The 13294-nt window shown below is 39.2% G+C and overlaps 1 protein-coding gene across 1 annotated transcript in view; it reads right to left on the bottom strand.

The window, feature by feature from the left end:
* Positions 1-265: 265 nt before the first annotated feature.
* The window catches only part of TECPR1 (tectonin beta-propeller repeat containing 1), a 20710-nt gene continuing 7681 nt past the window's right edge, over positions 266-13294 (bottom strand). The window contains exons 9-24 of the mRNA XM_010014847.1: positions 12619-13142; positions 11595-11740; positions 10485-10640; positions 9826-9975; positions 9035-9192; positions 7644-7771; positions 7247-7349; positions 6480-6576; positions 5997-6076; positions 5627-5683; positions 4258-4432; positions 2959-3094; positions 2523-2615; positions 1705-1811; positions 1133-1252; positions 266-463 (exon numbers count right to left, since the gene is read on the bottom strand). Of these exons, the coding sequence (XP_010013149.1) occupies positions 266-463; positions 1133-1252; positions 1705-1811; positions 2523-2615; positions 2959-3094; positions 4258-4432; positions 5627-5683; positions 5997-6076; positions 6480-6576; positions 7247-7349; positions 7644-7771; positions 9035-9192; positions 9826-9975; positions 10485-10640; positions 11595-11740; positions 12619-13142 (2428 nt within the window). The remainder of the gene's footprint in view (positions 464-1132; positions 1253-1704; positions 1812-2522; positions 2616-2958; positions 3095-4257; positions 4433-5626; positions 5684-5996; positions 6077-6479; positions 6577-7246; positions 7350-7643; positions 7772-9034; positions 9193-9825; positions 9976-10484; positions 10641-11594; positions 11741-12618; positions 13143-13294) is intronic.

Consider the following 13294-nt stretch of genomic DNA (forward strand, 5'->3'; position numbering starts at 1 on the left):
ATACTCACAGTTGTATGGTTTGTAGCAGCTATGGTAAAGGGTCAAAAATATATCGTGGCTAAAAAGGTTGCCTGCTTTGACAAAACTATTAGCTCTATCAAGTCACATTTTGCACATGATGTAGTAGAAGAAGTCAGTATTTAAAATTTCAGTTCAGTAAAATATTTTAGTAGCACAAAAAAATGTTTTTCTCTCCAGGCAATAGATATTTAGTTTCTTTTTAAATGATACTGACTACTGCTTGGAACACGTAAATGGCAACAACTTAACAATTAACAGCATTTCTGTCCAATTGCTGACTTTCACTGACCATCAGAGGGGTTTTAGAGAGTTCTGTTTTCCCTTTACTCTCCTCATCTTCTACATCTTTTGATACTGCAAGGTTTTCCTCAGAAGTGTCATGCACAGTGAGCTTAGATGCTTCAGTTGCATTTCCTCTGACACTAATGTGCTCCCATCCACCCTGTAAAAGATTGATAAAGAAATACAACAGGAGAAACATCACTATGCAAGTACAGTATCTGATCTGATGCTTTATATCTGCTACTAGTTTATACTATTTATTCAAGAGGAAAGTAATCTTGCTGTGGGTGAAGCAGAAAAATGACTCATTGTAAAACAAACCAAACCAAAATACAATTTACCCCTTGAGGATTATTTTTATTACAGGAATTGAGATTAGTAGGGTCAGGTGCTCCTAATAGAGTTGTGGCAGGTTTTCCACCAACTAATAAGAGGCCAAAACCTTGAAATAGCTTTTCTCAAAAGACTAAGCATAATACATGGAACAACAATGAGGAATAATCATGTGCAGACTAAGAAGGAATATGCTTTTTGGGTTTTTTTAAATGGCACTTACTTTACTGCTTTTTCCTATTATAACTTTGAAATTACCTATTTATAATGAATACTTATCAAAAGCAAATAAATGACTTCCCAGCTGTAACTGCATCATCTACTATATTAACTTATAAAATGAACCTAAAGCTGAAGAACAAATGTCAATTTCCCGCAGGTATATGCCAGCTTTAGAAAGCTGGCCAGCTAAGCAGGATGGCACTTTCCTTTTCCCACATTCCCACGGATATATGGATACACAACTTTTAGGCAGTGTTATGCCCCCAGCACTTACCCCAATACCATAGTCCCATGAGAGGCCTTTAGGCTCCATTGGCTGAACACCAGTCCGATGGCAGACTGTCCCACAGCTCAAACTATGACTTCCTTGCACTTTGTCAGCTATCACCCAGACCTCAAGAAAGCAAAGAGAGGCAATAAAATGTGCTCTTCGTGCTGCTCTTCTAGATGTTTAAATTGTGTGTTTGACCATGTTCAGAAACCAGTCTTGAATAGGCTGAAACTGCTCTAATTTAATCAGAGAGACACCCAAACAAACAACTAGATACAAGTGTCATAACTAAAACATTGACAGATAGTAAGATTTGGCAGGAAAGAGATTAAATATACAAAATAGCCTTATTAGTTAAAGGGGGGAAAAAGTGAGGCTTTTCCTAGCAAAGGAAGGGCTGGTTGTATGACTATTTCATTGGCATGATTTTTGTCTTGCTGTCAGGATTTCAGTATTTAGACAATCATCTTAAAGAATAAATAAATAAAAATAATTCAGGAGAAAATTTAATTACAAAGGTATATTATGAGTGATTTTTAATAAACTGCTGAGATATAAGGAAGCTTAATACACACCTGGTCCAGGGGCCCCACAGACATTTTGCGGATGTTATTTGAAACGTGATCCCAAGTAGATCCTTGAGGGTAGCTTGGTGTGATACCCTGCCGGTACCAAAGATTGCCTGTAAAATACAGAGTCCTGGTTACAGCTCAGGATGTCTGCTTGGTGTAAAGTGCTAGTAAACAACATAACAAAGCAATGCTTAATACTTCCCGTGTTCTGTGGAAATGCATTATTTTTTTGACTAATATCTTACGGTGAAGAACAATGAAGTTCCTACTTTCAAATTTGTATTTCTATAATTATTCTTTATAACTTTTCTGTAAAATTTCTTGGGGAAAAATGTTCACATAAGGAACTATGCACAAGAGATGTAAAGCAAATGAGATTGGAGGAAAGTGGTGTTAAAAGGCTTGTTTCTTTTGTAAAAGGATGCTTCATCATTTATCTTGCAATGATGGTGCCGTTCCTAGGTTTTGCAACAGGCAAGTATTATTCTTCAGTTATGTATGTTCTAGGGTTTTAGACAAAATCCTGCCATGCAGTTCTCCTCTTTGACGTTCACCTATCTCTTCCCCCAAGAATAGCACAGATGCTGGACTGTTGCTACTTAGGGCATTATATGATACAACAAAGCCCAAGTCTTTAAAAGCAGTACTTCAGTGGGCTGCCTACTCCATCTCTTTCAACATAAAATATATTAATCATCTTGAAGCAACAGTAACCATCTGTCCAAGCAGAAGCTCTAACTTAGCATCTCTTTTTTAATTCAATCTGATGTATACCGATTTATTTTCTGTAACATTGACACATTCCTTTAAAAAGTCCTTACCATTTTTATCCAACACAAACACAGATGTTCGTCCTACTGAGACTTGCTTTAACTTCTGTTTTTGAGGTGAAGGAATATGGTACCAACAGTCACCTAAAGGTCAGAGATACTTCAGTCAAACATTGAGAAAACAGAATTATATATGGGAAGCCTTGGAAATGTCTGCAGCTGAAGTAAAGAGCTATGCAAGAAAGCTCTGAATTACATTACACTTAATACATTACTAGCTTGTTTTTAGAAACAAACACCTTAACTCATGTAGGTGAAGACCAAATTAACTGCTAAAATTATCATGAGTGTTCCTCATGTGCACTGTTTTGCACAGCTATTGGAAGGACCTCTGCCTAACAGATTTGTCTTTTTCAGAAATGGCAGGGTAGTAGAGCTTACACAATGCGTAAGACGAAGACCATACTAAAAAAGTGCAAGCACTTACCTGCTGGTTTTTTTGGAGACACTGAACCCCGATAGAAGGCAGAACCATCTCTAGCAATAGCCCACACTTGGTAAAATGCTCCAACTGAGATGGAAATGAAGGGCTGATCTGTTCCCACATGCAGCCAGGATGTTCCCTAACAAACCATGGAAGGTGAATTGTGAAGAACTGGTTAAGAACTCCATGACAAAATATAATTGATTACCAAATGGGACAAACTCTACATAGTGAAAAATGTTGTGAAGAATAATCCTTACCTACCTGTACAACTGAACAGAAACGAAGTCCCTGATCCTCAAAGATATTTGGATATATAACTATATGAGAACAGCTGTATTTGACTCTAACAAGGCCTTTTCTGTTGAGATCACTGGAATTTAGGCACCTGCATATCTCTGAATAGCTGGGCTAGTACTTTATTTTTTTAATAATTCCCTGGTTTTGATTATGTAGAATGAGTCTTACAAAAGTCAACTGATAAGGGGCTTCAGATTCCAGACAGTGTTCCAGTTCTTGCTGTTGCACTGCCTTACAGATCTGTTCTACTGCGATTGATTGAACAGGGAGAAAAATAAAAAATCCTATAAATTTTCAACTTCTTGCAGTTTTCCCCCAAATTCCACTAAAGTATATTGTTACATTTTGCCCTGTTGTAAATATGGCTTAGAATCAGCACATACTAACCCTAACCTGATGTTTCAGTACGTGTCTGTTAGTAGGAAGTAAGTATTCCTGTTGAAGTTACTGGGACTATTTGTTCCTTTCCGCATACTTTACGGGACATGCACTTATTGCTTCTGTCCCAGTCCATAAAAACACAGGTTAGTCCCAACCCATCTGTCTTCAACAAGCAAAGTCAGTTCCAGACCGAGAAAAGTCAAAGGATAAACTCCTTCTGATACCAACAGGCATTAGACTGGGTCTATACTTTAAAGAAATTCTATTCCTCAACAGTTCATTTAAATGGGATACACACCTTATCAACAATTAGAAAAGGAACAAAGCTGTCAGTGCAGAAAGTGGAAGTGAAATGCTTCACAAGATGTACAGGAGCTGAGAGAGGCTCCTGCAGGTGACGTGGCACAAGCTAAGGTAGATTATGCAAGAGAAGCACTATTATAAGAAATGTGGGCAGCAAACTGCGTTACAGATGATGGACAAGGACTTTCAAATCTGGGACATAAAAGGGAAAAAATAACAAGGTGCTTTGAGAAAAGGCACTGCGTGATTGCGTGTATGCACTTGCATAATCATACTAAATACATCAATAAGGCAGTAAAAACAAACAGGGAGCCTTACAGCTGGATTTTGCTGTGTCACTCCAAGCCTGCAGAGCACGTCTCCTTTGTCACTGATTGCCCACAGTGCTACTGCTTCTTCACCATCTGCATCTGAACTGGGAATTATGGAGATGTCCCACAGGGTAACAGGAGGCACTTCCAGCCATGGCCCATTGGTGACTATCTTACATTTTCTGAAGCAGAAAAAACCCAAACCTGTCACAACAACATACTTTCTAGAACTGAATTTGTTTCCTGGTCCATTGTTGACTTCAGTACAAACAATCCTGAAGTCTTTTCATTAGGTAGGCATTAGTATTTTTAATTTCAAAGAGGTTTAGAAGAATCAATCATGTTTTGCATCAGATTTTATATTTTGACGTATTACTGATTTCCCAAAGCTTCTGGGTTTAAAAGCTTTGTAAACCCAAGGCTGCAGTTTGTGCTACACTGCTTCCTGGCGCGCTCTAACTCACTGGGCAACAGCTGGATAGTGAATATTCGACCCCAACTGATAATCCCATTGCAGACAGAATTCCACACCTGATTCATTCCTTTCTATCTTGGTTGGAGGAATTACCTTACAACTAGTTTTCTGGTGGGGTCTGTTAAAAAGTTATGCAGTGTTTTGGGGCAGGCAGAGATAAGAGTTGGAGGTAGGTCACCCTGGGAATTGGTGCATTTTTGCTGTGGAAATTGCAACAAGGTAGTGCTATTTCATAAATGATGTTGGATTCTATCATCCCAACAGTAATTTCTTTGTATGAAGAATGTCCTAAAAAACACTGGACATTCCTCCATTCTCCAGTTCTGAAAAACTGGATCCAGCCCTAAGCTGTTCCCTGTTTATTTTCAATTTTCTATGGATAATTAAAACAAGAGGAAATGTTTAGACTTGAGGGTATTTCTCAAGTTGCTTATTTTATTTCAAGTCACCAGTGTGATTGATTGGATGTCATTTGTTTTGTTGCATATCCTGGAACAACAGGTTGATGCTTCAGGACCTTCCTTCAAACACTGTTGTACAAGGGCCAAACAAAGCTTTGTAGCATCAACAGCAAACAGAACAATGCGTAACTCCACAGTAATTTATTAGCATAACTAGTAGATGCTGTAGCATAGAAAGCATAGGAAAGCTGGAAAAACAGTGAATACGCACTAACTACAGATCCCAAAAAATCAAATAGGGTATCTACATGTAAAGGTTTAAAATTAAAACCATAATGCTAAAGATCATCAACTTCTCTGTTGGAGATGGGTTACTTATTGCAGGTTTCTTTACTAGTGCTTTTGTTGACTGCGTGATAAGACTCTCCCCCTCATAACTAAAGGACTTCTAGGGAACAGTTAGCATTCAAGTTCCAAACTTTTATTTATGAATTCCTTACCTTGCCCAGCGCCTCCGTCGGACAAAGTCTTTCATTGTCTTGTGACCATGGTAGGACCTACCAAAAAAGATTTAAATGGGTGTTCATGAGGGTGTCAGAGCATCTCCAATGTCAGTGCCAGCCTGAGAGCACTGCCTATGTATCTGCCCACCAGATACGCCTGCTGACTTTAAAATACTTGAGACTGTGTTTGCTAGCCTCAGCTTGCTGCCCTGCCTCCCCAGTGAATGTCAGTGCTAGTGTCCCCATGAAAAGGGAGAAATCAAGGCACGCTTGTCCCTGTTAAAGCACAGTTAATATGCAAAAGAGCAAACAAGAAGCAGCAAGGACTTAAGTCTGGCATTTTAGGTAGAAAAAGTTATCTCCTTACGCTGGGAAGTCTGCTGCATACTGCCAGCCCTCCCGATCGGTTCCGCCTGAAGTATTAAAATCGATGTACCAATCGGATACCTATTGTCAAAAGGAGACAGTGAGAATAATAAGCACAATCTACACCTACTATATAATAAAAATAACCTCTTCCGCTCTTTTCCTCTACCTTTTGGAGTGCAATGACTTGCTAGAAACCTAATACTTGCAGTATGAATGCATTTAAATTTAAATTCCCAAGTCTCTTTAATTCAGTCGAAAAGGATCAGAGCAGCAGTCTAAGGCCCCCTAAACAAGAAAGTCCTACTCAATGCTAAACATTCTTTTGATTATGGAAGGTTACTGCTATTGTGTAAATGGGGAAACCAAGATTAAGTATTATGACAAATCCAGGAAGAAAATCTGGGTCATTTAAGCCCCAGTCTTTTATCCTGGTCGCTAAGCTTTGCCTTCTTAGGAAAAAGACCTTTAAGACAAAATTTACCCAGGTCCACTGTGGAGAAGGAGGTTTGGTGTTGAGTTTTGTACATTCCTGCAGGCCAGATGCATCGCTCCACATGTATCTGTCTGTGGGCAGACCTCTGTGGCGAAACAGTGTACAAGGAAGGCAAGGTCATTTACAACAGAGAATTTGAAAGGTGAGGGAAGAAAAGCCTACTTGTAGCACTTCCTACTTTCATACATGAAACCGTTTTCCATCATTAATTTCTGTATTTAGAAATATCATATGAGTGATGAGGATAGTGGGAAAGAACCTGCATAATTACTTCCAGTTACACCAAACTTAAGGACATTGTAAACTTTTCTCTGTAGAGTGATGTTCCTCACCACTACTTAAAATCAGAAGGTGAATCCTGAGTTTTTTCTGGCATAAACACTCATGTGTATGAATACTTTTTCAATACTTCTGTTTATACTATTCCAGGACCCGGTGTATTTAGCACAATATATATATATGAATATATATATTCTAGTAAGAACTTTGCTGTATGGCCTTAATAATGGAAAATGCTTTAAGTAGGCACACTGTGCACTCACAAAGCACAAATCTGTAAGGTTTTGCTATAAATGCATTTCGAATGGATAATTATAAATCTAGAAAATTGACTGCTTCTTCCATCTCAGGTTAACAATAAATGTTGGAGGAGACTGAAGACAGTGACTGTAATAACTATTCTGAAAAGCTAAAACAAACCCCTTGTTTTATTTGACAGTGGTAAAAAATGATGGCAAATAAATACAATAAACAACCTGCTGCTATATCCAGTGACTGGGTTCCACCGCTGGTTCTCATAAATGTAAACACATTTCACATCTGATTGTGTATAAATGTTATCAGCACTACTGGCCAGGCCTGTCAAGAAATAAATCATTTGGATTACATTAAAACTAGACTTCAAAAGAAAGTACATGTTAAATTCCAACAGGCGCAGTAATATTGCTGATTATCCTCTTTCTCACTCTTAAACTTAAAATATCAACATCATAAAAATATAAAACTGCAATACCAATTCCTTCCTAATGCTTGGCCTCTTCACTGTATAACCCCACATGTTAGGCTAAAGGAAAGTCAGCTGAAATCGTGTGAATAGCTGACCCAGTCAGGAAGGTAAGAAATGTGCACACCACAGCATACCAATGTCCATACCTTGAATGAAGCCACCTCCATATCCACCAGTGTAAACCCAAGCTGTGTGATCATATCCTATGCCCCACACTATGCCTCGGTTATTGCACTCTACCAGTCGAAGATGACCTCCAACTTGACGCCAAAACCTGCCAGAAAAAGACAACACTTGCATTTACTCTGTACCACATCCATCAGGAATGTATGCTTTCCCCTCCTGCAACTCAACTTCACATATTCGCTTGTTCAACCTCTGTGCAATATGTAAGTGCAGGCAGTTGCCAGTTGAAAGCATTTCCCTCTGGACAAGCACTGAAAAGTAGATGTAAGGAATCTATCTGCCTTCACTTGGAATTTTTGGGCTTTGAAGTATTTTACTTTCCTTTTATTTTGTGGCTTGTGTTTTTTTATATACATATAACTATTTTTTTTAACATTAGGTAGGACAGTCTTGCTGGAATCTTTATGTCTTGGTGCCCATCTACTGCCCCAGCTTTAATTTCATCTTCATTTTTTTTTAAATCTAGGAATTGCCTTTATCTAACAAGATAGCAAATTACTTATGTATTTACTATGGAGCTTGGTAAAAACAAGGGCTTTGATTCTTCCTATTCTCCTAATCTTTGCAGGTTAATCCTTTTCTGGGGCTTTACACAGCCAGTTGGCCATGGCACCTTTCTGGGGAAGAATGGGGAAAATAAAGAGATTGCAGAGGAGTATTTTAGCTACCAGAATGGCAGGAGATCATCTAGGTCATGGATCCCCCAAACTAAGATGCAAGAGCACATTAGCTTTGTGATTTTGAGGGTGCTCTACCCTAAAGGAAAAGGACTAAAGGATTTCTTAATATTATTCAAAGATGCTTTATGCAAGTAATGTGAAACTGTATATTTTTTAAATTGAAGATTGGCCTTTAAGCCACCAGTTCTGAGGCTGGTATGTTTCCGCTAGAAGAGCTGGCAGTACTATATTGGCATAGTTGTAATCAAAACTGTAAAGTAGCTGCTCCCGGATCATAGTGACTATGGAGGACTGGGAATTTCAGTCCTGACTGATAAAACTGAAAGCTCAAATTCCATTACAATTACAGTGATGTAGTATAGTTTTAGACTAGGTCCTATCTTAAATTAAGTAATTATGGCATGAAAGATGCAATCACTAAAAAATGGCATCTCAGTGAGAAAGGCTTGTGAAATCACAGGAGTAGCTCCAGCGTTTAAAAATTCTAATATGATTTGATGAATTTCTTCACATGCAATCATGAATATGAAGGCAGCCATTAACCTTGTCATTGACAGACATCTGCAGTGTACTATATACTCTGACAGTCCATCAAAGTTACTGAATTGGCATGAAAGACAGTCTTTGCTGGATGGCATCCCATGCAGAAAACAGCTTCTGAAACCTCTTACATTTGATCACATGGCATCACTTGTGGTCCGTCCTCCAGTTCAGGACTTGGCTCACTAACAAAGATGTCTCCTTTACAAGTAACTGACCAAATGGCATGGTGAGAAGGAGGGCCTTGAATCCGTCTGCTTTCACAACACGACATGTTCAGCAAAGACAGCTACAAAACAGGAAGCACAGAACCAAAAGCTTCCATTTGCAGTGAGAACAAAAACTTCCACATGGATGCTTCAGTTTTATAAAATGAAGTTTTACCTTTGCATGTTCTTGCAAATCAGCAAAGTGAATCTGCAGCTTTTTCTCAAAAGCACTGGAATTCAGTGTTTTGGAAATTATTAACAAACACTGGAACCACTGTGTTTGCAGTATCTGATCATTATGAAGTTACCGTTCAGGCTTTCCATTGCTTCAGTGTGTATGTGCCTGCCTATATGTAAGGTTCTACAACAGTGACAACAGGTAACAGTTCTCCTACCTATGCAGAAGAATAGACTAACTGAATTAAACTCCTGACTCATTCATAGCCTAATCTATATCTGGAGATAGAAAGGGAAGGAAAACCAATGTTGGTTTTACTGTAGATAACAGCAGCATCATCAGAAAGCATGTAAACTCCAGTGGACTTAAGAAGCCTCAGGTACCTCCAAGTTTGAACAGACTTTTTAATACCTAAATTGTGAAAACAGGTAAGTAAATACCCTAGATGCCCTAAATATGATGCTGAGATTCATAGACTAGCTTTATGTTTTATTGCAGATATTGCCAACTTGAAATAAAAAATTCACAGAATTACCCAGTCATGCATTTCTTGCTCCGTTGTGGCTGCCAGGCGGATTGGCCATCGCTGCCTCGTCCTTTCAGGCGTATAAAGTGCAAAGGAATGTTTGGCTTCATTCAGAACTTCAACTATAATAGTGACTTCATTCAGGAACACGTGGATATACTAAGACAAGACAAAAAAGTGGAACGTAAAGCTAACACTCAGATATACCTTCCTCAGAGCCAGCACGTTTGCTCTTCAGGAGTATGACTGAGGCGTTCCTGCCAACAACAGTAAAGAATCAACTCTTCGTGCAGAAGAAACAGGGCTCTATTTCAAGTCCTGCACTACCCCTGATTCCTACTGCCCGTATGCATTAACCCTATTGATAAAGATCCTGGCCAGGCAAGCTTGGCTCTTTCTTCACAATAAAGAACATTTTGAACTTAGTGCAAAGCTGAAGGTTCAAGCAATGTGGATTGTTGCTGACTGGGTATTTCTGACATAGCATTAACATAGCTAAAACTTAGGAAAGTTTGCAATTTGCTAGTACCCTGGGCTATGTTTGCACTGGTTCCCAAAATTTAGAACAGCAGCATACCATAATTTGCCTCCCTTAAGAAAACTGTTTTCCCTTCAAAGGTTTTCATTTGCCAAATACAACTCTCTCAAGGGTCTCAAGCTGAACACACCTTTTTCTCCTCATAATACATGTAATAGATGAACAGGATGCTGTCACGAATTCCATCACTCCCAGTGAACTGTTCAAGTGCGACTCGAACATCCATCCATTTATGAGGCTTCCAATTCCTCCACCATTGCAAGGTTCCAGTTTTAACCCAAACTGACTGCAATGCAAACACAAATTTACAGGAGTAAGCAATCTATGTGACTCACTTTCTCCCAAATACTGTTTTTGTGACCACAAGAAATCTCTGCTGCAGGTCAGTCTTATCAGATCAGTTCATTCTGACAAAGAGTGTACCAGAGTGTTCAAAAAGCTGAAGACAAAAGGAAAACTGACAAAACTGGACAGAAAGGCACTGAAGTAGCATGTGTACAACAGTATTAACATTTTATCTCTGCAAGAATGCAGTAGCACACAGATACTAACTGACTCCAGTGTGCTCCTGTTACAACACAACTTCTGTTTGGACTCTAAAGGCTTTTGACATAATCTTTTTAAACTTGATTAAACTCCTGCACTCCAAGTGATTTTAATCAAATGAATTCCCTATGTCATTTGGCAATTAGCAGTGAAGAGACCAAAAATATGAATGAATCTGAAAAGAGCTGAGAAGTCGTAACAAAGAGAACATCACACAGAAGTGCTGCTATTTAAGTGCTGCTGTTGATGTTTGCATCGTTGTTTTATTTATAGAACTTACATTAATTCCCTAATGGTTGCAGAGAGGGAAAGTTCACCTACTTGAGTCACTGGTTCAATTAAGAAGCCTCATCTTGTGGTGGAATAATTCATACAATGTTCCACTGTTGCAAATGTTTCTCTGTGGATTTGAGGTTTCAGTGTACTAGAACAGTGCTGACCAATCTGGTTTTGCTCCTACACAAAACTATCAGCTAATATTTTTAGATAATGATTGCTGCTCCATGTTTGATAAGCTGTTAAGTTTCCCATAGGGAGCTCAGACAGTGATAATCCAGGAAAGTTGTCATAGGCGGAAATAAGGACAAGAATATAAAGGTGACAGTAAGTTCAAATCAGTACATCAGAAATGTGTTACTGATGTCCAGCATTGATAGATGTGTTTAGTAAACAGATAAGCATCCTCACTGCTTACCTGCTCAATAGCCTGTTCATAGTGCCTGAAATTCTCCAGCTCCCTCTTCGTCCTTTCACTGAGCTGCTGAAAGATCTGCTTTCGCCATGCTGCTGTCTGTGCTGGAGTGATAGACAGTGATAGCGACTGCACAGAGGATGACAAACCTAGAACAGAACCCAAACCAATAAACTCCAGTGAGCTTTGAATACAGTTCTGTGAAAGGTAAAACACAATGCTGGTAAAGGGGTTGGAGCTAGATGATCTTAAGGTCCTTTCCAACCCCAACTATTCTATGATCCTGTAATTGTTCTAGTTATTATACTTAACAATCAATGAATACTTAAGAATTTACAGCCAAAAATTGTAAATGATGCATAGAAATGGAATCACTAGATGATAACACAGAATCTTTCAAGGCCATTATCTTATAAAAATGGGAGTTTTGTCACTGAACTGCAATTAGGTAGTACAATGCATTAAGAATTACACTGCTATGAGATACTGGGATGCCACAGTCCATTACATATTTTGGAAATATGGTTACATTCCACTGCCTTTCAATAGTTTAAAATCTAACACCATCCAGTTATGAGCTAGGCTCACACTCACAGTGCCTCTGAGTAATTTCCGTATCTTACTCTTGTCTCACTAGGAATGGTAGGAGAGAGGCAGTTATTTGTGGCATCTGCATCTCTCAAAAGAGCCCTTTTCTCTGCCTTCAGTTACCACTCAGTGGTATGAGGGGTTTTGCCTGAAGCTGCAGTTTCAGTGCAATTAAAAATGAGATGCATATCCAGCACAGATTGTTTTACAAAAACTCAGAGAAAACACCACCTTTAGATTTACACATTACAATCCCAAAGTGCTTTCCAGCTAAATACAAGCAGCACTATCCTGGAGTGTATTAACAAAATGCAGTAAATGGGATATCAGAAGTTTTGTGCTATGGTTTTGTTCAAAAAAACCCAAACCAACATATTTCTTAAAGAGCATATTGAACTGTGAGTGGGAATTAGGGTCTGTTGTAGTGACTGGAGAGTACCTGATGGAGCAGTGAACCATTTCAATGGGCTGTGCAAATCTACAAGACAGCCTCCCCCAGACACCCAGGCCCACAGTGGGTGATCATCGGCTCCATACTGCTCTTCAGCTCCCACTGAGAACATGCCAAGGGAAGACAGGCTGGATGTTTCTGCAAAGCTGCTGACGGAGAGGACTGGATGCTTTTGGGCCTCCTTCAAGTCAATGTTTGTCCACTGCAGTTCTGCAGAAGGATTTGGGTTTGTAGGTTTATGCATTTCAAGATTAGCATTCTCACTACTAGTCGAAGCCACAGTGACTTCTCCTTGACCGGAGTCCAGAGGATCCACAGTCACATTTTCCTGGGTTTCTGCTGTCTGGTTGCCTGGACTGTTACCACTGCTGCTGGCTGCAGCTCCGACCGGGGGGATGTTGGCAAGGTTCATGGGTACACTTGGAAGCTCTGTATCAGAGGAAGTATCTGCAAGACCCTGAATGATCGCGTTTGTTTGGTTCTGAATATCATCAGTAAAGAAACAGCCAGCACTGAAGGACAAATAGATAATTAATTAACTATCACTCACCGTACTATAAATCAGCACAGGCCTTAGACCACAGACATACAGAAATCAATCCAGCATTTTAGCTTTAAGGAGAGAAACAGAAGACTTCTTTTTTTAAAGGTCAAACTCTATCAT

The sequence above is a fragment of the Nestor notabilis genome, unplaced genomic scaffold, assembly GCF_000696875.1.
Source record: "Nestor notabilis isolate BGI_N333 unplaced genomic scaffold, ASM69687v1 scaffold20885, whole genome shotgun sequence".
NCBI lineage: Eukaryota > Metazoa > Chordata > Aves > Psittaciformes > Psittacidae > Nestor > Nestor notabilis.